We start from the raw sequence: 23,825 nt of genomic DNA, 5'->3' as shown, positions 1-23,825 counted from the left end.
CTAGGGATAGCCCCATATCCAGCCATTGGTGGGGATGCTCAAGAGAGCAAGATATTCTCCTGCTGTATCTCAGTTTGTCTATGTCCTTGTCTCGACAGGCCAAAGTGAGAATCTTTCCAGAGACTGCGGACATTGGCTGAACCCTCACCATCGACGCTTCTGGCCATTTGGCAGAAGGCACCCACAGGCAACACAGGGCAGCCCAGTGGCAGGCCCTTCCAGTCCAGGCCTCAGCTGTGATCCAATCAGGGCTGTCCCATACCCTTCCCCATCACCATGTGTTTTAGGGAAGCAAGAGATGAGGGGCCCTCCCTGGACAGGAGCAGGTTTTTAGGGGTTGGGAGCGAGGTGGGTCTGTCAGATTCATACTCTGGTCATGGCTGGCAGGATGGGAAAGGGAGTGTTGGGGACAAAGCTTTTCTTTTCACATGTTCATCCTGAGACTTCAATCTGTCATCTAGCTTCCTCTCTGACTGGAGACGCTCTGCAGATGCTCCTGTGTGCCTGATCTTGGGAGGAAAGTTCTAATCTGGGTGACCGCCTGGGGAAACAGCAAGGCTGGCCATTGGCGCCTCTTGGCCTGGCTTTTGGACACTCTCTTTTCAGAGTTCCATGCAGCATATCAAGGAGGAGCTGTTGGATGGATTCACCTTTTCCATCCCCTTCAAAGAAGGGCAGGTGTACCATGCCACCAACCATGACCAGTGGTGCTCTTGGGTGAGAGTAGGCATCGAGTGGTCCCCACAGACAGCCACCAGAGAAGACCAGGGTGGACCCAGGACATATAAATGAATATGGGAATTCCTTGGGCTGTGTCCTAGGGCTTTCCCAATTGAGTAACCCACTGTCTCCTCCCAGAGGAATCTGCCTGACATTATTCCCCAGTGGCAACTTGATTACATGCAAAATCCCTTTCACCACCTTGTAGGAAGATCAGAGAAAACATCATGAGTATCTCTGCTTGTTGCCACAGTTTTGTTTCAACTCCCCACCCTAGATATCTCATATAGCACACAGCTCCATGGCCCTGCTAGACGTCCTCCAAGACTGACAATCCAACATTTACTAGGGAGGTTTTTACACAAAAGTAGGGGGGTTACACCAAAAAAGGGGTGAAGCTACTCCATGCATTTGTCTGTAAAGGGTCATCCCACAGAATTCATCCCTCTAGCCCCATCAGGGAGGAGCCCCATCGGGAGGTGCCCTCACATGGCATCATACTATTCCTTAAGGGAAGCCATTTCCCATAACGGGTCAGCCTGTCAATGCTGTTGGATCCTGTCATGATAGGATCCCATTTCCATGTAGCCGTTCTGCAGGGAGCATCCTATGTGTGTCTTAATAGGCTGGAATAGTTTCCCAGGGCTGCCATAATATGGCACACAGACTGAAGAGCTTAACCACAGAAGTTTAGTTTCTCACAATTTTGTAGGATAGAAGTCCAACATCAAGCTGTCAGTCTGGGGTGGTTTCTCTGAGCCGTCTCTTCTTAGCTTGGAGATGGCTGTCTTCTGTCTCTGTATTCAGAGAGTCTACTCTTGAAGTTTTTTGTGTCCTAACCACCTCTCCTTATAAGACCTGCAGTCATATTAGATTAGGGTACACACCAATAAACTCACTTCACCTTAAAAAAAAGAAACTATATCACAGACACACAATTTAATAGAGGCAGAGTCTGGATTCCAACCTATGCTGTTCCTGATCTTATCCATGATGTTATTGCCACAGTTAACATCTGGCAGGAATTAATGTATCAGACTGCTTCTGTCACCCAGCCAGAATCTAAGAGAATAAGACATCAGACAGGTTTATTTGATGGAGGTATAAAGTGAAGGAAGAAGGGAAAATGGAGATGTATGACATGAGTATGCTACACAGAAAGTACAGATAATTGTCAAATAGATTATTCATTTAGCTCCTACCAGTTTTGCTTCTACTTGTCTCCTGGTCTAAGATTTTGACGTTGATAAACCTGCCTCTCTTCCTTTCTGCCCTTCTGCCGTTTGACAGCTCCCTGGGCTTTCATACCTGCATGTTTTCAACTTGGCTTGTCCTGTTGAGCCTGTGTATGTAACCCAGTCCCTCCCAATGCTCTCTGGTTGGGGTGGCAGATCAGCTAATATTAGGCAAATATTTCTATAACTCTTTGTAGTGTGCTATAACAGTAGATACATGTGAGAGCTTCTTTTCAGGCATGCATTCTTCTTTTCCTCCACCAGCCAGGATCAACATGCTTGAAAGACTCGAATTTGTCCTCTTCTGCTGTGCATTCATCAGTTTATGTGATGCACAACACCTACATTTTAAATGTTCTTAAAATTTTTAAATATAGTTTTGATAAGAGATCTGCTTACTTGATTTGCAGAATCTTAACAAAATGGCTAGATGGGGTCTGTCAAGGCTACATCTTCTGAGGAGGTTCATTAACTTAAGACATTATGATAAAAACAAAAACATAGAATCTGAGAATGGCTGCATTATGTTGTGGACTCAGGAATAATTATATACATTTGCACGTGTTGCAGAGTAGTCTTTTGACATCATTGTCCTTTGCTATTCAATCCTGTTGAAGGTTTAGTAAGAGCCCTAGAGGCAACAGCTAAGACAACCATCTCTCTCTTCATTGGTTTCCAGATCTATTTTCATACACAATCCAGATTCTACTGATGTTCTTCTATTAGTCCTAGGTTATTGTTTCATTCTCAGCTGTAACATTCACTTTTTTTGTGTCAGAATTGAAGAATCCTCAGTTCTTGTTTTAGTTAAAAGTTCACTTTAATTACAGATCTTTAAACTACTAACATAGAAAGGAAATTGCTTTCTTCCAGTGTTTTTGGGAAACACCTAGATACAGCTTTATATTTATTTGTTTATTTTGCTCACCTCTGAAATTCTGAGCCATGGATATATTTAAAAAGTAAATTGTAAATTTTGTTTTTTGTGTTTCAATAAGCTCCAGTAACTCTATCCTTCAATGTTATCATTCAGCTAAAGGAAAAGGGAAAGACATAAGGGCAAACGATATGCGTAATGGAGAAAAAGGCACTGATAGCAAGGCAACTGAAAGGTGACTGCACTGGAATCCAGCTTTCATAAAAGTGAGCCCCCGTGCAGCCAGCCTTGCAGGGACACTAATATGCAAAGGACCAGCATGATTGACAGTAGCATGACTCTCATACTCAGTCCCAGAGTTTGACATAAATGACAGCATCTTTTAATTGACTTCCATGCCTTTCTGTCATCATCCTTCATGAACAAGCTGGCTAAAATAATATTCAGAGCCACCAGAGAAAAGCATATGAGGTATCATCTTGACAGTGTTCATTTAAGAGATGTAACTGTAAAATCCAACCATTTTACATTTTTGCACTGATGATCTTGCTGTCAATGGACCAATTTCCCTTGACAAGCTTTTCCAACCATCTCTAGAATACATGTATTCATTTTCCAGTTTATATATTTTTATTACTTAAAATATGATATAATTTTTATTTTGCCAGCTAATACAATACATATATCTTCATTATAAGATAAGCTAAATAAAACAGACTAAAACATTACAGATAAGCCTAACACCCCCTTATTTACCCACACCAACCCCAGACACTTCTCCAAAGGGACTTTCATCTGTTAGCTTTCTATCTTTCATACATTTACTATGAAGTCATGTGTGTCTCTACATAGAAATTATGTAGACTTCTTTTTTTAAAGGAATGGCATCAGATTTTGTGTATTGCCCCTTGTTTTGTGTTGGAGATATTTTATGTCAGTATATATGGATTTACCTCATTAAAATGATGAATAATATTTCTAATATAAAAATGTACTTTTAGATGGTTAAAAAATTACATAAGTAGTGTTTGGTACATAGTTCCTGAGTACCATGACAACACCGTTGAAATCAGTGAGGTACATCTGTATGTAGTGAAATGAAAAGATCTCTAAAGCACAGTGCATGAGAAAAAGAACAATTTGTACATTATGATTCAATGTGTAAGAATTTTTAAAAATGTATGTTTATGGGTGTGTGTGTGTGTGTGTGTGAGTGAGTACACAGACAAAGGAAGAAGAATATATCCTAAACTGTTAAAGTGGTTTGTTTTATTTGAGTGTTGGCTTTAGATTTTGGCATGTGTTTTCATCTTTATCAATGTCTTATTTGATGTCTATTGGCAGCATTTTGGAAAGACTTAGCTGGGGATAGCTAGCCAGATGAAATATTAAACCAGAAATTACTATGTATTTGTTTCATGCTCAGTCATCCACAGATCATACATATTTTATTGTATTTATTTAATTCAACAATACTGAAAATGAATCAAGCTCTATCTCCATGCCAGCTACTATGTAAATAAGTAAATAAGTAAAACCGTAATGTTTTTCACCTTCTACAGTTTTCCCTGAGTTGGCTGCTTATTGGCATCAGTCGGTGGCTGTTATTAAACATTAGGATTTCTGTGTCAACTAGATTCATTAAATGATGATTTCATGTAAGAAGAGTTTCTACTTTCAACCCTATATAAGAGACAGAACGGAGGGAAAATTATCCTAGCTCATGTGGCTTCTTAACCTTTTGTAACCATAGATGATAAGTTGGAATTTGTGAGGTTCAAAAAATGTTCCAGTTTGGAATTGTTTTTATGTATCATTAAAGGCAAAGTTAGGAAGTACAAAACCATGTGGACTTTCTTATATAAGTAAATGTGGCTTTTCACATTGACCCTGTGGTAAGCTAAATTTTGCTTTTATTATGTTATTCCAGGTCCTACAAATTGTCAGAACTTTGCAAATGTGTTTCTAATTCCCTGCCAGTTTATTAGGTAAAGATCATCCGGTATCATCTGAGCAGCATTAACCTCCAGTGGAATATATTATTCTATTTGAATTTATTAATTTCTTCAAGATTCCAACTTATATAGCTGCAATACTTACATAACTAGTGATAACTAAACTGCATTTACTGTTAGCAGATAGTCTCTCTCTCTCTTTCTCTATTGCACAGTACTAACAAGGAGACATAGGCAACTAATCTTAGAACTGTTCTACTGCCCACTTAAAAGTCAGTAAAAGTGATAGCAATAAGAATTCAATAAGAAATCCAATTCTTTTAGGAGAATCTAATCTCCAATAGTCTGGAAAAATAGTTTAAACAGAGATGGACTAATGAGAACTAAATTTGGTTCAGAGAGTATGGTTCAAAGATCTGCTCGGATATGGGCACTCACTGTCTTCTCCCTTTCCTAAACAAAGTGGGCTGTCATTCCAGCAATCCCGCCCACCATAGGGTACTGCCAGGTGAGCAGGAGGATTCAGAGTGAGGAACTGCAAGAGACACAGAATATTGACTACAGCTTACTTTTCTCTAAACGTGCTCATTTCTAGTATTCCTGTTGTCATGCTCAGAACACCACCAAATGAACTGAGAATGGGAAAGAAGAATGGAGGCCATCAACCTTGGCCAAGACAAAGAAATATTACAAATGGAGATGAGCTTCGCTGCGTTATAAAAGTAGTGAAGCATTATGATTCAGAACACAGGCTTTGGGCTAACTTTCATGTATGGAATGACATGGAAGGAAGGTCAGTTGCAGAATTGCCCTTTTCCTTTGGCTAGTGTTTGCATGGAACATCTTTTTCCTTTTTTTTTTTTTCTTTTTTACTTTCAATCTATCTGTGCCTTTTTATTTAAGAAGTGATTTTTGTAAAAAGCATACAGTTGCATCAGTTTTAATCCAATCTGAAATATTCCGTCTTTCAATTGGAGTATTCAGTACATGTACATTGAATGTAATTATTGAGAGAGTTGGACGTTAAGTCTATTATCTTCTTATTTGTTGACAAATTTTTCCATCTATTTGTTCCTTTATTTCTCTTTTCTTGCCTTATTTTGTATTAATGGAATATTTATATTTTATTTTATCTTCTCTATTAGCTTTTTTGGTTATACTTTGGGATTCCTTTAGTGTTTTCCTAGAAATTGCAAGTGCATTGTTATATTATTGGTCTAAGTTAGTAATTCTGCCAAATCCCTCAATATGTAAGAAATTTATAACAGCATAACTTAATTTATACCACTTACTTTGTTTGCTACTGTCATATATTTTACTTCCAGAAATTATAAACCCACAAGACTTTTTTTTTTTTTTTTTGAGACGGAGTTTCACTCTTGTTGCCCAAGCTGGAATGTAATGGCATGATCTCGGCTCACTGCAACCTCCGCCTCCCGGGTTCAAGTGATTCTCCTGCCTCGGCCTCCCAAGTGGCTGGGATTACAGGCATGTGCCACTATGCCCAGCTAGTTTTGTATTTTTAGTAGAGACGGGTTTTCTCCATGTCGGTCAGGCTGGTCTTGAACTTCCGACCTCAGGTGATCCACCCACCTTGGCCTCCCAAAGTGCTGGGATTACAGGCATGAGCCACCACGCCTGGTAAAGACATTTTTATACTTGTGGTTTTCATTGGTTAATATTCATTTATTTTTACCCATTTATTTACCCTATCAGGAGTTGCTGCCACTACTAGAATTTTTTGGTTTTGCTTCCATCTGAAATCATTTTTTTCATTGTTCTGCTGACAATCAATAAACTATCTCAAATTTTGTCTGAGAATGACTTATTTCAACAAATATAGAATTCTAGCTCAGCACTTTGAAGATGCCTTTTCATTGTCCTAGGTTTTCCATAGTTTCTATTGAGAGGCTATAATCCATTTTTACTGTATTTTTTCCTTAAAAACTGCATGTCTTTTTTTTTTTTTCTCTAGGTGTTTTTAGTATTTTCTCTGTATTTTGATGATCAGTAAGTTGATGTATGTATGTAGGTGTAGCTTTCTTTTTATTTACCTTGCCTGGGGTTCATGAAACATCTTGAATAGAGGGATTGCTATCTTTCATTAGATTTGCAAATTTTTCAGCTATTATTTCTTCAACTATTGCTTTTATCTCATCCTTTTTTTCTTCTCTTTCTAGAACTCCAATTATTTGTGTGTTATGACTTTTGATCATGTTCTACATTTTTCATTCTCTGTTTTGATCTTTCATTGTTTATTTTTCCTCTGTGGTCCATTTTGGACATTTTCTAATGACAGATCTTTGAATTTACTATTCTGTCTTCCAATCTTTCAATCTACTGTTAAACCCCTCAAATGGGTTCTTAATTTTAAGTATTTATTTATAGTTCTAAAGTTTTTATTTGATCCTTTTCATAGTTTCTGTTTCTCTGTGAAATATCCCCAAATAGATAAAAATATGATAAATACTTTATATTTTTATCTGTCTTTGTCCATTATTTCCTCTGTTGGTTTTAGCATAATAATCCTAGCAATTTTGAAGTCTTCGTCTAATTACTTCAATATATAGACATCTATCTTCTATTTTTATCTCTTGAGTATTGGTAAATTTCATGTGCTTCTTGCCTATCTGGAAATGTTTGTTGTCTATGTTTTGAACTAAATGTTTGTGTGCCCTCAAAATGCATATGTTGAAGCCATATTCTTAGTGTGATTTTATTTGGAGATAGAACCTTTCCAAAAAAGAATTAAGGTTAAATGAGGTCATAAGGATGGTATCAGATCCAATAAGATCAATGTCCTTATAAAGAGAAACGCTGGAAACTCTCTTTGTCTCTCCACACACTCATACAGAGGAAGTCGTGTGAGCACATAAAGAGGGCCGCCTGCTGGCCAAAAGAAGAGGCTTCAGAATGAAACGTTCTTGGACTTCTTAACCTCCCTAAATGTAAGAAATATATATCTGTTTTTTAAGTTACCCATTCTGGGGTACTTTGTTATGGCAGCCTGAGCAGACTAATTCAGTAGGTTTGACATTGTAGATGATGGTTATACAGGCTCTGGATCCTGTTAACTTTTTCAAGAGTGTTGCATTTTGTTTTGGCAGGCTGTTAATTTGCTGGTGGATTAGATTGCTCCTGTAAAGGTCTCATTTTAGTCTCTGTTGTAGGGGGATGTCTTTCAGATCCACCCTTAGTCCTAGGTTACAGTCCTTCTGCCTAAAGCATTAATGATCCTCACTCCTACTTCACAAAGATTTCTGAACTCTGACTGGGCTGAAACTCAGATGTCTTCTCAGCACTCACAGAACTCTGTAATTCACATCTTGGGATTCAGGAGCTTTCAGACTTTAGGCAGCTGTTCTTTTACCAGATGTCTCAGAGACTCACCACGCAATGTGCAGCCCTGAAATTAGCCAAGATCCTAGGGACATTTCCACGCAAATATCTGAGCTTCTGTCTCCGTGGCTGCTGCCCTTTCTGATAGCCTTCTGAACACAGTTGCCTTAGTAGCCCTGAACCCTAATCTCTCACTGATGTTTGAGCTTCACTTTCATGGATATGGGCCCTTAAAATGCCCCCAACAAGAAAATTTGTGTGCCTGTGAGGCTAAACTCCAGTACATCCCCTCTGTCAGATGTGCAGCCCTGGCTTGGTTGTTTGCCAATGCTTCCAAACAGCTATTTTGTATATTTTGGTTAGCCTTTATAATTGTTCCTAGTAAACAGGAAAGTTCAATCTCAGCTAAAATCAGTCTTGCCTTTGCCTAATATTTAACTAAATAGTTAACAGCAATTAAATACCCATCCCAAAGTCAAAAGATAATCATTAGTAGCAACAAAATAAGGAAATGAGTATAATTTCTTGCCATGTAACTTCAAAATGAAATAAAGAAAATAAAAGATCATAATATAGAAATTCCTGGCTTTCCAGAAGCAGTACTGATGAGTGATCAAATCGTAAGTATTATTTCTCACCAATTAAGAATGTCTGCGGATTTGGAGTGAAATGAACTGAGCAACTACACTTATCCTTTTCTGATGGGAGGAGAGGGCAGAGTGAGTAGTCATAGTGGAAATGGCTTGGGAGAGAGAGTAGAGGGCTCCAAGAATGAATGAAGAGTGCAATCTCAGGCTTAAGGGAATCTTTCTGAAACAGTGTGTGATCCTGATGGCCTGCACTAAATCCTGAGACAGAGTCTTTAGTAAAACCTGAGAACAAAAGCAGAGCATGTAACTTCTCTCAGAGGCTGCACAGAGATTCAGAAGCCCTCACCTTCTCATCTTGGGATGGTAGACAGAATGCAATGCTCACCTTCAAACCATTGCTTTATAGAAAAAACAAACAGGCCTCAGATAAGGTAGGAATGAAGTCAAGCACAATTAACTGAATTTGTATCATAGCAAATATGAGTCCTGATCTTAAAAAGAAACCAATAATAAACATAAAAACACACTACACAGGAAAAAAAAGGAGGAGAAGGTCGTTGTAAGCAAAAGTAGGCTAATAACAAATTTAAAAACAACAAGAAAAGGAAGAAACAGGTATTCTCAATTATACAATACAGCACCTGCAAGACCTTCTTGAAAACACTGCTTAATGAAGATATCAAGGGATGAATCAAAATAATCAATAATAGAAAAAACATGATAAAAGAATCAATTAAAGAAATTTATTCTATTTAAATATACAACTAAGTTTAAACCACTTTGGGAATGAGAATTATAAGTGGAATGTGAATGCTATAAATCTTGACAATGAACAAACGAAACCTGTGTAAAAATATAGAAGGAGGGAAGAAAAAAAGAGACATAATAAAAGAGCTATTTTCTTCTTTTTAAATAGCAAACAGTCAGTTGATATTGGCTAAAACAAATATATGTTTAAGCATAATGAATTCAGATCTGGTTTTATGTAATAATTCAAACTGTAAAGGAATCTTTAGGGTGAATATCTCATGAAGTGAGTGACTATCTCATGAAGTGTGTAAATACCTAAAGTTCAGTCAGCCTTTAATGTTCACTTTAATTTTGTTATCTTCTGCTTCATTAAGTGTACTTTTAAATTAAAAATAGCATCTACAGGATGATGACACTTAGCATATCTGTGCCATTTCACATACCTGTCCATCAGGATGTCTGTTTTCTACAATATCTGGAATGATGATGGTCCCCTTATGTTAACAATGGTTATTATTTCTGGATAGTGTGATTCTGGGGATGATTTTCTACATCTTTGTATTTTTTCTACTGTTTGAATTATTTATAACAAACGATTAACAGCTACACACACATACACACACAGAATACCAGTTTCTAACATGCTTTGTGGTTATATCAACTGTTCATCTACTTGTTTTGTGTTAGAGGTTTTAGCTGAAGCCTAAGGCCAGGCTAAGAGACTAGAATGTGACAAGGACTTCCCCTTTCCCCAGAAGAATTCTTGCCCAGCAAACATATATCATGGAACCATAAGTACAAAGTGTCCTCTGCTCTTCTTACTGATCCATGAGGCAGGCAGCACAAGAGAGCATGCCTCTTTTTGCTGCTTTAGAGACAAAAGAAGCAGCCCATAGAATATAGGATACATACGGAAGATGTAACACAGTGGGTGTCAGGCTCCAAGATAGCTACTTCATCTATCTTAGAGCAGCACATCAAGAACTGCAGATGTGTATGCAAATGCCTCCCTAGTTGAGGGAGGAATGCTGTTTTATAAGGGCTAAGCAGGAAAATGGAGAGAATCAGGTTCCATAGGCAAGTTCCAAAAGAACTACTACAAATGGGACCTAGCTTGGGCCCTCTTCGAAAACTTACTATTATTATTTTTTTCTTGAGACAGAGTCTCTCTTTGTCACCTAGGCTGGAGTGCAATGGCGCGATCTTGGCTTGCTACAACCACCGCCTCTGGGATTCAAGTGATTCTCTTGCCTCAGCCTCCGGAGTAGCTGGGATTACAGGCTCCTTCCACCACGCCTGGCTAATTTTTATATTTTTAGTAGAGATGGGGTTTCACCACGTTGGCCAGGCTGGTCTCGAACTTCTGACCTCAGGTGATCCGCCCATCTCAGCCTCCCAAAGTGTTGGGATTACAGGTGCGTGCCACCACGCCTGGCTAATTTTTTGTATTTTTAGTAGAGACGCTGTCTCTACCATGTTGCCCAGGCTGGTCAATAACTCTTATTAAATAAGAGTGACAAAGTGGGAATTCCAACTCAAGTCTCTGTAAATAGTATATTTATAGATATAGGGTTACAGATTTTTTTTTTATTAAATCTTGCCGTGAGTACAAGATTTAATGGGGGAAACAAGGTAACATGTGAAACCTGAACACCTTAATGCCACACGATTCCATGTAATTGGAATTCTGTAAGATTCTATATAATCAATCTGGGTAATTATTAACCCATCCCAAACTTCAAAGATCTTCTGCATGCTAAGACACCAAAGTCTCTCTCTTTTCCAGGCCTCTTTCTTAAATGTCGCAGCCCCATACATTCAATTTCTTACTGGATGGTCTATCCTAAATCCAGTATGTAAAGAAGCTCAAACATATCCAATCACAACTTCTTCTTTATCTTAATTCATTCAATTCAGTAGGTATTCTTTAACTACCTACTATATGCCAGGCTGTAGGTATACACACTGTATGGATGATGCTGGGAATACAGAGTCACACATGGTACATTCCTGGCTTCTGGGAGCGCACAGATTAATGGAGAGGACTAAGGGGCAGAAATGAGAACAACACAAACAGAATGATAAGATCACAGGGTCCTGTGAGATACAGAGGGAGGCATCTAATCCAGATGTGTGTGGTGTGGAGGGAGGGATACGTTAGTGATCAGGAAACTCATAAACCATACAATGTTTGAGCTTTCTCAAAGAACCAGCAGGGCAGCTCCTGCTCAGCTAGGCAACTCCTCCTTTTGCTATAGATCTAGCTGTTCCATTCAGCCATTCACTCGTGGCTGCAGTGACCTTCCAGGTCAGTCTGGACTCTGGAAATTGCCTCCATGGTTACCTCCCTTCCCATTGATGACATTCTACAGATCGTTCAGTTTGCCCCAGGCCCCTGTCTGTTCTATATAACACTGGTTTTCTGGAAGCCGCTTGATATCTTGGTAAGAATACCTAGATTTATAAGAGAAAAACAATAACATAAGTGTCTCCTGCTTCTTTGCTCAGATGTTTCAGTTTTTGGGAGATCATTTAGCCTCTCTGAAGCTCATCTCATCTGTGAAAGGCTAGTAATTATAATACTAGTTCTTACATGAAGAGAGGGTGTAAAAATCAAATTAGATGAGGGATATGAAAGCAGGTCCAGCACAGCTCTCATATTAATTGTCTTTGTTAGGGTCTGAGCATAATGGAGTATGACTCCAATGCAAATCCTATAAATGCTGATCCTGTAAGGAGGACGAGAAGCTTTTGGAACTTTCTCAAATATATGAATAGAATTTCAATTGAATTCCATGTTTGTTTTTCCTAGCATCTCTCAGTTTCCAATCCAGTATGGATTTCATTCCAGCCATTTACTAGCCTTGCATTACCTTCTCCTTCAGTTTCCTCTTGGGTATCATGGAGATAATTAAAGATACTTCAAAGAGATATTGTGAGGATCATTTGAAGTAAGGAAAAGAAAACACCACGTAGTGTTGCTCTCTTAGGCGAGGTTTTAACCGAGGAAAGCCGCCCTTCGGTGAGAGCCTGGAGGCTTGGAAATAACCAGTGAAAAAGGGAAGCCCATCTTGGGTGCAGCACGTTAAAGACCCAAGCTCGCAAGCCTGGGAGGCAGCGCGGCGGGAGGAGCCTGCCCCTGACCCCAGTAGGGGGCGCCGAAGCGCCGCACTGCAGCATCCTGGCCGCTGAGCGCAGCGGCCTTGGCCGGGCTCAGCTCGCGTCCTGCCGCAGTCCCTCCGCCGCTAGTCGGAGCGAGCGCGAGTGAGGAGACCCCCGCCGGGCCACTGGCACTTGCTTCTGCGGCGAGTCCCACCCACGATCGCAGCCCAGCAACTCGCAAACGCAACCTGAAGCCTGGGCTGCGCAGTGTGGGAGGGCTTCGCGATCTTGGGGGACCCGTTCCGAACTTGCAGAGGACCGTGGCTCTCCTGGCCTGGAGAGTGTGAACAGGTGAGTGTCACGCACGTGTCCAGGTGGCTCTTTTGGGACGACTTCCTGCAGACCCATTCCGAGCCCTAAGCGCGCTCGGCCTCTGAGTCGGTCCTCTTAGTCACCCGGTCCTCCTCCCAGGGCGGCTTTGGGGTTCGCTGCGAGGGAGATGTGAACACCAGCAGCCTAGCTTGACAGGGCTCTCCTAGCTGAGAGGGAAAATGCCCTTTTGACCTAAGGCTGCATTTTCTCCCTAGCCTGAAAGCAAGTGACTTGCAGTCCACAATGGGTTTGTTTATTCTTGCAAGATACCTGTTGAGTTCAGAGCAACATTAAATAGCCAAGGGGCTTATACAATTATCCTGGTTTGCTGTGGGTACTGCGTAGTGATAAGAAGAGGAAGAATTCCTAGTAATGAGACCAGGAAAACTTGATTTCAGAACCAGAGAAGGGGAGGCCAAAAAAGAAGAGAATCTCATTTCCAGGCCTTGACTAGGGTCTTTGCTTCCCTAAATAGCTACACTTGATTTTGATGAGCGCATGAAAACAGAAGTTCCAAGCATGATTACCTTATAAAGATGCTTGCTTGCCCCACCCCCAAGAGGAAGTAGAAAGCATGAACCTTGATAAATATAGCCTTGAGGATGATTTATTAGGAATGAAAACTTTCTTTAAATAAGTAAGTAAATAAGGTTACAGTGATCTAAATATCATAGGTCTAACAGAGTGTAAGCTCTTCGAAGGGAACTACTTTTATTTGTATGTGCATAGCGTAAGAGTGTGGAATAAATCAATGAATGCATCACTAATAATACAGGATTTTAGCTAGCGTTTTTCCTTTTTCCTTTAATTTATGTTTAGGAAAAAACCTACACCTTCAAACTAAATAGGTGTGATTTTACCTTTAGAGTGATAGGAGCTGAGAGGTTTTTGTCCTAATAAAGCACTGTCCACATAAAAAGTGAATGGCAAATTTCAGCCCTACTCAGAATATTTCAGCAGAACATTAGGACAAATGGATTTTCTTAGATCCACGTATGGAAACTCTCAGATTATGAATTATTTTGAACATCAGAAACTTGGCAACAGTTTACTTATTACAACAATTTACAAATTTATTTTTGTTTTCTATCTTGTCAAATGTAAATTTTCACATTTTCATGTGAGAAATAAAATGTTGAAGAACTCCTGTCAGTTTTGTGTCTTCCTTTAAGTGATTTTTCTAAACATAACATTAGGTTGACAATAACTGGCTGTATCTGTATTAGGTTATAAATGGAAAAAACAGCCCACACAATTTCTCTTTCTTATGTGAAATTCCTATGCCTCTGGGGCCATTTGGGAGTTACTAAAAAAAGTGACTTGTCATATTTTTTTAAATCACATTTGATGGCTACTTTTATGAAACATTAATCAGACAGATAATTACTTGCATTTTATATCCATGGATATGAACAGTTTTGCATGAAACAAAATTATTGTTTATACTAGCTGCAGACACTTGCATGTTCAATGTTTCAAAGAAATACTTGCCAGCACCTCTTCTCATTTATAATTTAAATAGTTAATATATCTCCATATATTATGCTTCTGTGATGAACCACTGAACCTTAAAAACATAGGGGCCTTTTCTTAATGAATGCATCTAAAGTGACAAATAAGGAAATCTTTTTATCTTTAGCCAAAAATATGGGACTGGACAAATTGCGGATGTTTAAACTTCTGGTTTTTGTTATTAATGATTACTTAGACACTTTTTCATTACTGAGGATGAAGTAAACAATAGCTAATGTTAATGTTGATTTTTCCTTCCTTCAGAGGAAGCTCTGGCACTTTGAAAATCAGCAAATACGAAACCTTATTAGGTACAGGATGATAGCTTAAATACATAAGGAAGGAAACAATTACATGTTAATGTCTTTGTGGAAATACTTTTTCAGAAGGATTTTCACTTTTTAATTTCTCTCTCTTAAGAAGCTCTTTGTAAAAATTTATAGATGGAAAAATCTGGCAGGAACATTTAACACATTTAGATAACATATTTGTGTTTAAAACATCTTTACAGACTTGAAAACGGAATGAATTATGAAGACTGATGTGATTAAGTTGAACACGGGTAAAAGTGCAGTGTGGTATTTAGGTTTAAGCCATTGATTGCAAAAGTTCACAATGAGGGGGTCTGCAGTCCGTGTAAAAGATGTGAGGCTTAATGTGATTGGCTGTGCTACAGTACAACCATGGTGTGCAGATTAGCGATAGTGAAAATCTCAGGGAATTTACACCGGGTCAGTTTGTCAGGTCATATCTCAAAGTGGAATGCAGTGGACACCACGTTTTTAGAGTGATTAAGATGTTGAGGAGGCAATGCACATGATGAAAAAGGGAGTGAAGGTCAAAAAAACATAAACGAGAGTGTACATTCCGGGAAGAACAAGTGGACAGGCTGGGCCTCATGTTCCTAGAAAAAAGAAGCCTAGGATGGAGCAAAGGGTCCTACTAGATGCTAGAATCCTTGAACGGTTCTGAGTGAAAGAAAAAGTTGACTTGTTTTGAGTTATTTCATAGAGAAAAAGCAGGACAAATGAATAGAAGCCACAGAGAGACAGTTTAGAGCTCAATATTAGAAAGATAGTTCCTCCTAATTGGAGAAATGAAACAGCTTTCAGAAGTAATGAGCCCACCTTTCATACCTGGAAGTGGTAAGTAAGGCATGGAATATGGAATGATCGTTATGTCCTAAGGAAAGATTCTTGCTAGAAAGAATGGCTAGAAGATTTCTTCAGATGACCCCCACTCCAGCCCCCACCACCACCAAAGCTCTTTCCAAATTTACGTTTCCATGATCCTAGAACCTAGATGTCATCCCTAAAGCACCAAACTAAATAAGATGTGCTTACTTTGTACATAATGTTATTTCCCAAGTTTTAAGACAGCACTATAAACAACTTTACTTGACGTCATCATAGAAAAGGAATAACTTGGAGCATGGCATTTATTGTTTGTGTACCAAGGCATTGTGCCCAGCAAAATATAAAAATGTAACCTACATATTATATAATATATATAGATTCCTAGAACATGTGTATCTGTAACTGTCACATGACTTCATCATGTGATCAAGTGTGAATTGAGAAAAAATTTAACTTTGAGATGCAAAATTGAATTGTGTTGCATTGGAGTTGACTAATATGAATGTATATTATTCAACCCAAAGAGACAGGAAGAGGCCCGAAAGTGACTCTCTCCATTGCCCCATTGCATGTGTTTGTACACTGAATGTTTACAGGTAGATGGTAAATGTGTGTATTCACTTTTACTTTCAGTTACTACCAAGAATCAATACCTTCATAAAAAAATTTCTTGAGGAAGTACTTTAGAAATGCTATTGTGTGTGATAATGCATGTTTTAGTACCAACCAGATCCAAATCCAAGTCCTGAATCTGCCATTTGTTAGTTAAATCATTTACAGTAAGTTACCATAGACTTCTCACAGGATAGTGGTAAAGATCAAACCGGAAAATGTTGATAAAGTGAATGGTAGCTGGCATATAGTAGATGCTTAACAAATATTAATTCATTTTCCAGTCAATTATGAATTCCCAAATTTCTTTTGTTTAAGGATTGTGGACTCTTCCAAGATTTACAATGATATGGTGAATCCAAAGACTGGAACCAAAAAGATTTGCTCAGTGCTTTAGTTTTAACAACAGTAAATTGTCTACCAACACCCATCATGGCTAAAAGTGCGGAGGTTAAACTGGCAATATTTGGGAGAGCAGGCGTGGGCAAGTCAGGTAAGATTTTCATTGTGGTTGTTATAGTGTGTGTGTGTGGGTGAGTGTGTTTCTTTATTACTGTTTCTTGGGATTGGGCAGGTGAGTAGTTGGTATTCCTCCTATTTTCATTACTCTTTTAGATAAAGTCTCTTCATCTAGAACTTTTATTTTGCATAATCGACTGTTAGGTATCCTTTTGCTTATTTATGTTGAAGTAGCTTTGCTGATAACACACAAGATAAAGGATATATCAGAGGTCTTGGCATTCTGATTTTTAACAACCTCCAAAGAAATCAGATCATGGAAATTAAAAAATATATATTTGTTCTTTTCTCTATGTATGAGATCTTGAGGGACTGATTTTACATCTCATTCATTTTGATATTCTCGGCAAACAGTCCAGTGTCAAGCATGTGTTAGGTGCTTTAAAAATGCTTAAGTGAATCTAGCTTTATCAGAAACAGAATTGCATTATTGCCCAACACTCGAAAATCCTGAGAGGATTCCTGAAACTTTAGGAGTGCATGCTGTCAAGCAAGATAGCTATTGCGAATGCCTCTGCAGTGAATTTAAATTAGCAAGTTCTGGCTAACATCAGTAATTCAGAGACTTTGTTCCCTATCTGAGAAATCACTAGCAGACCTTTAAGATTAAGGGTGAAATGGTGGAAGTGAAAAATGTACCTAATATCTAATTTGAAAAATATATCTTCGATCTTATAATTAAAGAATTCCAAAGTCAGCATTGCTGAAACATTAGGGCAGCATGACCTTTCAGGGTAACCTCTTGCCTTAGTCTCTTACTGGAGGAAGGAACCATAATTAACTGTACACAGAGCTTTTGGTTCTCAGGAAAGGACTCAAACAGATATCTGGTGGGTGCATGTTTGTAGAGGGAAACCTGTTTGGAAATAAACTGTATAATCCAATACATTAGATAATCCACAAAATCTTAGACAAATACACATAATCGCTTTTTAATTCTGTGACTAACCTTTCTTTTCTAACCTGCTGTCTGGTTTAATTTCAGCAGTAATCTTCCCTCTTCTAAGTCTTTGTCTCTCCTTTTCCTTTTAATTTTCTCAAGAGTACTCTTTCCTGCTAGCACCCTTTTCTTCTGTTTGGTTTGCTCTTGCCTCTGGCAGAAACCACACAAGGAAAATAGATAGTTGGCAAGGCTAAGAAACTGCCAGCCTTCACAAGATTGAAGATAGTTAAACTCCTCCCTGTTAATCTCCTCAGTGTTTCCTAATGGCGTGAGAACCTAATTTCTGTAGCTGGTGGAAGGATCTGGAGAATGAGGAAATGATTCCTGTGAGTGGAGGATGGAGGGAAGGGAGTGTGGGAGAAGATGTGCACGGCCAGCAAGAGCTTGTCTAACTCCTTGTGAGTGCAGGGTCTAGGCTTGAGGCTGACCATTTATTCCTTTATTCCAGACTTCCAAAGACAATAAGGGAAAGAGATTTTTAAAAACCTTGTATCATTTGTTAAAATAACCTACATGTGATTTAAGAAGTCAAACATAAAAATGAAAACTCAGCTGAGAGAACCACGTAGCTGTACGTGCGTCCATCAGTTTCCCATCTTCATGATCTCGGAGCAAGCTGGGTGTCTCCTACTGTCAAGGCTCATGCATCAGCCTGAGCTGGGATGCCTGTTTTCATTGCCTTTCCCCACATTGTTTCAATGATTCCTGTCATTCTCACCTGACCATTTTTCCTTATGCATGTCTTTGTCCACTGCTTCATCTTTTTCTTTTCTTCAAGCTTATTGAATATGGGTTCTTCTCTTACTGTCTTATCTTTTTTTTTTACTCTCCCATTCATTGCTTAAAACATAGCCATCTTCTGTTATAACCATGCTACTGAAACTGCTTTTGCTAAGGTCACTACCAAACAATGACCAACACATCTAATGATCATTTTCCAGTTCTGATCTTCTTAGACTTCTTTCTATCATCACACAGCTGCTTATTCTTTCCTGAAATTCCTTCCTTCCCAGGCTCCCGTGACATCACACTCTTTGGCTTTGCTGCTCTCTCTCCATTGCTCCTAACAAGCTGTTTTCATGGGTTTGCTCTTCATCTGCACACTTCTCAAAGTTGAAGCTTCCAGGGTTCTATATATCATCCTCTTGAGTCCTTACCCCATACACTGCCCCTAGAAGTGCTACTCACACACAGAGCTGAAGATAACACCTGCACAGAGAGATCAAATTCTGCTGACCTTAATTTTATTTTATGTAAAATGCACAGGTTGAAATTGCTCACTAAGTTTCTTTCCAACTCTAACATTCAAATCTTTGGATTGTTTTCTCTATTTGCCTTGAATACATTCCACCATTTGTGTGTGTTTTCATTTAGGTGAAAATGACAATGACAGACCACGTACCTGTAACAATTGCCTTTTTGTCTGTCATCTATAAATAGACAGTGTTTTCCTATGTCGACATTAAATTATTTTTCTGAGACCTGTAACTGCACCTCACATTTTAAAAGCAGCACTTGTTTGATGCATGGGTGACAATTGTGAAACCTTTTTGCATAGTTCAGTGAAAACGACCACAAACTACTTCATATCTACCAATTTTATTTTAAAACACTGGGTCTCCCTCTGTCACTCAGGCTGGAGTGCAGTGGCATGATAATAGCTCGCTGCAGCTTCCAACTCCTGGGCTCAAGAGATCCTCCCACCTCAGTCTCCCCAGTAACTAGGAGTGCAAGTGTGTGCTACCACACCTGGCTCATATGCAACAATTTTGAAAATAGACTGCAACAATATTGAATTTATGTTGATTCTGATTCTTCGTGAATATGGCTATTTGATATCTCTGCCTCATAATTGTATCACACATTTATCTTTCTACTGCAGAGACTTTATCAGTCTTACAGGTAACTTTTGCTTAAGTCTGCAAGAAATTATACCTGCTGGAATGTAATTCAGTAGCTCCTCATTGAATTATTTCAGAGGCTTCAAGTCTTACTTGTCCCCTCTACTTTCCCCACACTTAATACCAGTAGGAATTTGGGGTAAATAAGACCATATTGCCCATTTGCTAACGAGGAGTCGTATAGCTTGGAGTTAAGAGTGTGAGCTTTTGTTAGCCCTGTGAACTTGGCAACTTTGGCAAGTTACTTAATCTGTCAATTTCTTCAACTATGAAGAACATATAATAGCACCTCAGTTGTTACTAGGATTGAATGGGTTGTTACATGCAAGTGTTCCTGGCATATTGCAAATGCTCAAAATTAGCTTATATTATTATAATTTGTTAAGGTATGCTTTTTTAATTTGTAATTTCCACAGTGAAAACATACAATTAAATATATACTTGTATTAAAGTGAGTATTTTGGTTTTCACTAAGTCAGAGAGCTTATAAGGTAAAAACTCCATATCCCTGCTCAGCATGCTCTGAACACACACACACACATACACACGTACTTTCTCTGTTTTTCTTTTTCTTGAACCTAAAATCTGGTTAATGTCAATTATAGCTTGACCACAGATGATCGTAACAATACTTCGTATGGCTTATATTTAAACTTGTAAAAAGCCAGAAATATATTAATGTCACCAATAAATTAACACCTTTAAATTTGAAAGTGCTTCTGGTATGTGGCAGATGGCTTCCTAAGCCCAGGTGATAGATAGGCCCTCTATATTTAAAACAGAATTTAACATTTACCAGAACTTTTTCATTGACAGTTTGACCATAGACATGTCAGCAGAGGCAAAAATTTAATAATGTGCTAATTACTAAGGAGCACTGATAAAACATGTGAGGGATGCGTGTATGTGCACACACGTGTGTGTAATATATAAGTGTTTACATGGTCTGCTGTATTGGGGGAATTCTTGTTCCTTCTAAGTTTATCTTGCGGTTCTGTCTTCAAGTGAGCTTGCTGGCGTAGGGATAGTACGGTGAACTCCGTGGGGACACTGCAAAGTGTAGGGTCATGATTTCCCAGCCCTTTCTATCTTTTCTTGCCCCAGCCGGGTAAACATTTACTTTCACTGGCTAAGGGTGAAGCACTAATAATGTGGCATGCAAGGCACAGATCTCCTTACTTGTGTGCATCAGCCTATATTTTGACAAGCTCCAAGTAATTAAAGTGATAAGATTTGCCAATAAGCCTAGAATGCACACATTTTTATTTAAATGCTTCTTGTAGTCGTATTATTCAGATTCATAGTAAGTGTGGGAGGGGGCTGATAGAGAAACAACTGAAATTGTAAATTTAGTTTCACAGTTGACATTCTCATTTTAGAACTGAAATATTGTGTGCCACAGCTAACTATATTGCTTGAAAGGGCTAGTCTTAAAGTTAATTGAGTAATGCTATCCTGTAATTCAAAAGCCAATTGGTGCACTCATCCATGAAGGCTTAAGTTCATAGACTCAGATTGCCAAGCTATAAACTGGGTGGCAAACACAAACAAGCTTGTGATATTTTTTTCTGTGGCACAAAGAGAAGTGATTTTTCATCCTATTTTTTGTTCTTTTTCTTGTCTGCTTTTTTCTCTGTCAATTATAAAGAGGTTTTTAATTGACTTATTTTTAAGTGGGACAGGGACTATTCTAATTATAAATGTGACTTTTAAGATAACCATCAAAACCTGCTTTAAAATATATGTATACTTCAGGCTGAGATATATTTATGAGATCTCATATATATATAATAAAAAAAAACAGAAACCTCAGTCGCATCTTGGGTAGGTCAGTTTTCTTATGCCATAGAACTACATTCTGTGTTTTAGAACTTCTTCTCTACTTAAGTAGCTATATACCAATTTTTCCCCTTCTTCAGACTAAATGGCATAGTAGGATGCTTTCTGAACATTGTTTTCAAAGTACTTTTAATAGGAGAAAGAAAAATCTAGGGGGTTTGGGATATGTAAGCATCTCATAATCATGTAAGTATTTTGCATGTTTTATAGTTATATAAAATGTATGCAAAACTTACTATTAATCCCTAATATATCTAGTTTGCTTAAACATAAAAACAATCTTCCCTAAAACTCAGTGACCAAAATGGACTTTTCAGGAAGATATAACAAGTTTATTTGTGGCTGTAATATCACACAGGTTTCAGGTCCACTTGAGGACCACAGATATAAGAAGTAGCCTCGGCTGTGCATAGCACGTGAATGTGAGCACTGACAACAACGCTGTATCTCAGTTTCTACCTCCTTGAGGACCCAACTAGCCATTAAACTTTTAGAACATTATTTTCTAATATTCTATGTATTTTTCACCATCACTCAAGGTTTTTTGTTTTATTTTTAGTTGACAGAGTAACAGTAAATATTTATAGGGTATAATTTGATGTTTTGATACATATATGCATTATGGAATTATCAAACCAGGCGAATTAGCATATCCATCCCCTCAAGTGTCACTTCTTTGTAGTTAGAATATTTAAAATCCTCTCTGTTAGCAATTTTGAAGTGTACAATACATTATTATGAACTATAGTCGCCATGCTGTGCAATAGATCACCAGAACTTCTTCCTCCTGTGTAACTGAAGCTTTGTACCCTATGACCAATGACTCCATTTTGTCCATTGATACCTCTCCCAGTGACGTTAACCACCGTTCCACTCTCTGTGTCTATGAGTTCGACTTTTTTAGATTCCACATATCAGTGAGATCATATGTTATTTGTCTCTCTGGGCCAGACTTATTTCACTTAGCATCATTTCCTCTATGTTTATCCATGTGGTTGGAAATTATAGAACTTTCTGCCTTTTTAAGGCTGAATAGCATTCCATAGTCTATGTGTGTGTGTGTGTGTGTGTGTGTATGTGTATATATATATATATATAATGACATTCTAAAATCCATTTATCCATTGATGGGCATTAAGTTGTTTTCATGTCTTGGCTATTGTGAAAAATTCTGCAATGAACATGGGAGTGTAGACATAAGATTATATAATCTTTGTGGTAAATTTGCTAAAAACAAAAATCAAGGTAAGAAGAGGGGCAGATTATGCTTCCCTCTGCCCATGTGGATGCAGAGCTTGCATGGCCCCTTAACACATGTGTGTACGTAAGGAAGCTTTTCCTAGTTGGTTTATGAAATTGAAGGATTACCAGAAATCCTATTGATTTCTTGTGTAGTTGGTGGTTAGAGAAATAATTGGTGTTTAAAGAATTGGACCAAAGGGAGGGAGGTGGTTTTGAGACAAATTTGGGTGTAGTTAGAAAAAAGGAGCCTTTCTGTTGTCCTAAAATATAGTGCTCTGGTTACCTGTGGCTTCACAGCGTTTGTATCTTCCTTCACCTGCAAAGACAGAAAAGCAAAAGGAGGCAAACAGCCTAGATGAGTCAATTGTAATTTGTTTTTTCTACCCCAAGACCAATGAAACCATGTTTTCAAATTGCAGGTATATGCCTATGTATATGTATAAAAGGCAGACCTCTGTGCAATTTGTAAGTCATTGCTGACCTTTCTTGTATGCCCAGGAAGAAAAAAGAGAAATGGTGCTTAAGAAGGCATAGGAAAATATAAGTAAGCAAAAAACTAGAAAAAAAAAATGAAAGTGAATTGTTATTTGTAGGTGGCTAAGTACTTTGCAGGTGGACAATGACCATTTCTTAGTTAAGGCTTTTCTCTTAAGAAAATATAATTGGGGGGAAACAATACTGGAAAACAAAACAAAACAAAATCAAGAATTATTTTTCAAAGCCAAAAGGACATATCTCTGTTCTTGCTTTTTTATTGAAATACATTATTAAAGTTCAATTGTCCTGTATTTTAAACTAATGGCTAGTTTATTCATTGAATTGTTTCTATAGTTAAATACCAGCTATCTATTCATTCCATTTTGATCTTGACTTGTTTTCTTGGCAACTTGAAAAGACTAACTTTAAGTGGAGGGAAGAAAATTTTAAATTATCCTTGTAATTCCCCTTTTTATTCCTGGTATTTCTCCAACTTATGGGTTTGGGGAAATCAGCCAGATTTTCAAGGTGGTACTGGCCTTGAAGCCAAAATTCCAGTGCAAATGCATGTCTGTTGCTACAGCTGCTTTTGAAAATTGATGTGGTTTCAGAAAAACAGCCATAATTTCTTCCATCCCATGAAAAATGAGTTGCTATATTGTAAAGGCAGGGCAGTCTGAAATAGATAATTTCAGCATGAATAA

The 23,825-nt window shown here is 38.2% G+C and overlaps 1 protein-coding gene across 2 annotated transcripts in view; it reads left to right on the top strand.

The window, feature by feature from the left end:
- Positions 1–12,624: 12,624 nt before the first annotated feature.
- The window catches only part of RERG (RAS like estrogen regulated growth inhibitor), a 113,289-nt gene continuing 102,088 nt past the window's right edge, over positions 12,625–23,825 (top strand). The window contains exons 1-2 of one of the 2 annotated variants that reach the window (XM_054444686.2): positions 12,625–12,919; positions 16,519–16,693. In XM_054444686.2, the coding sequence (XP_054300661.1) occupies positions 16,633–16,693 (61 nt within the window). In that variant the 5' untranslated portion in view covers positions 12,625–12,919; positions 16,519–16,632. The remainder of the gene's footprint in view (positions 12,920–16,518; positions 16,694–23,825) is intronic. The other variant, XM_054444687.2, reaches the window with a different exon arrangement.

This window comes from Pongo pygmaeus, chromosome 10, assembly GCF_028885625.2.
Source record: "Pongo pygmaeus isolate AG05252 chromosome 10, NHGRI_mPonPyg2-v2.0_pri, whole genome shotgun sequence".
Taxonomy (NCBI): Eukaryota; Metazoa; Chordata; class Mammalia; order Primates; family Hominidae; genus Pongo; species Pongo pygmaeus.
Note: the sequence above shows the minus strand (reverse complement) of the source record. Positions and strands in the feature narration are given on the sequence as shown.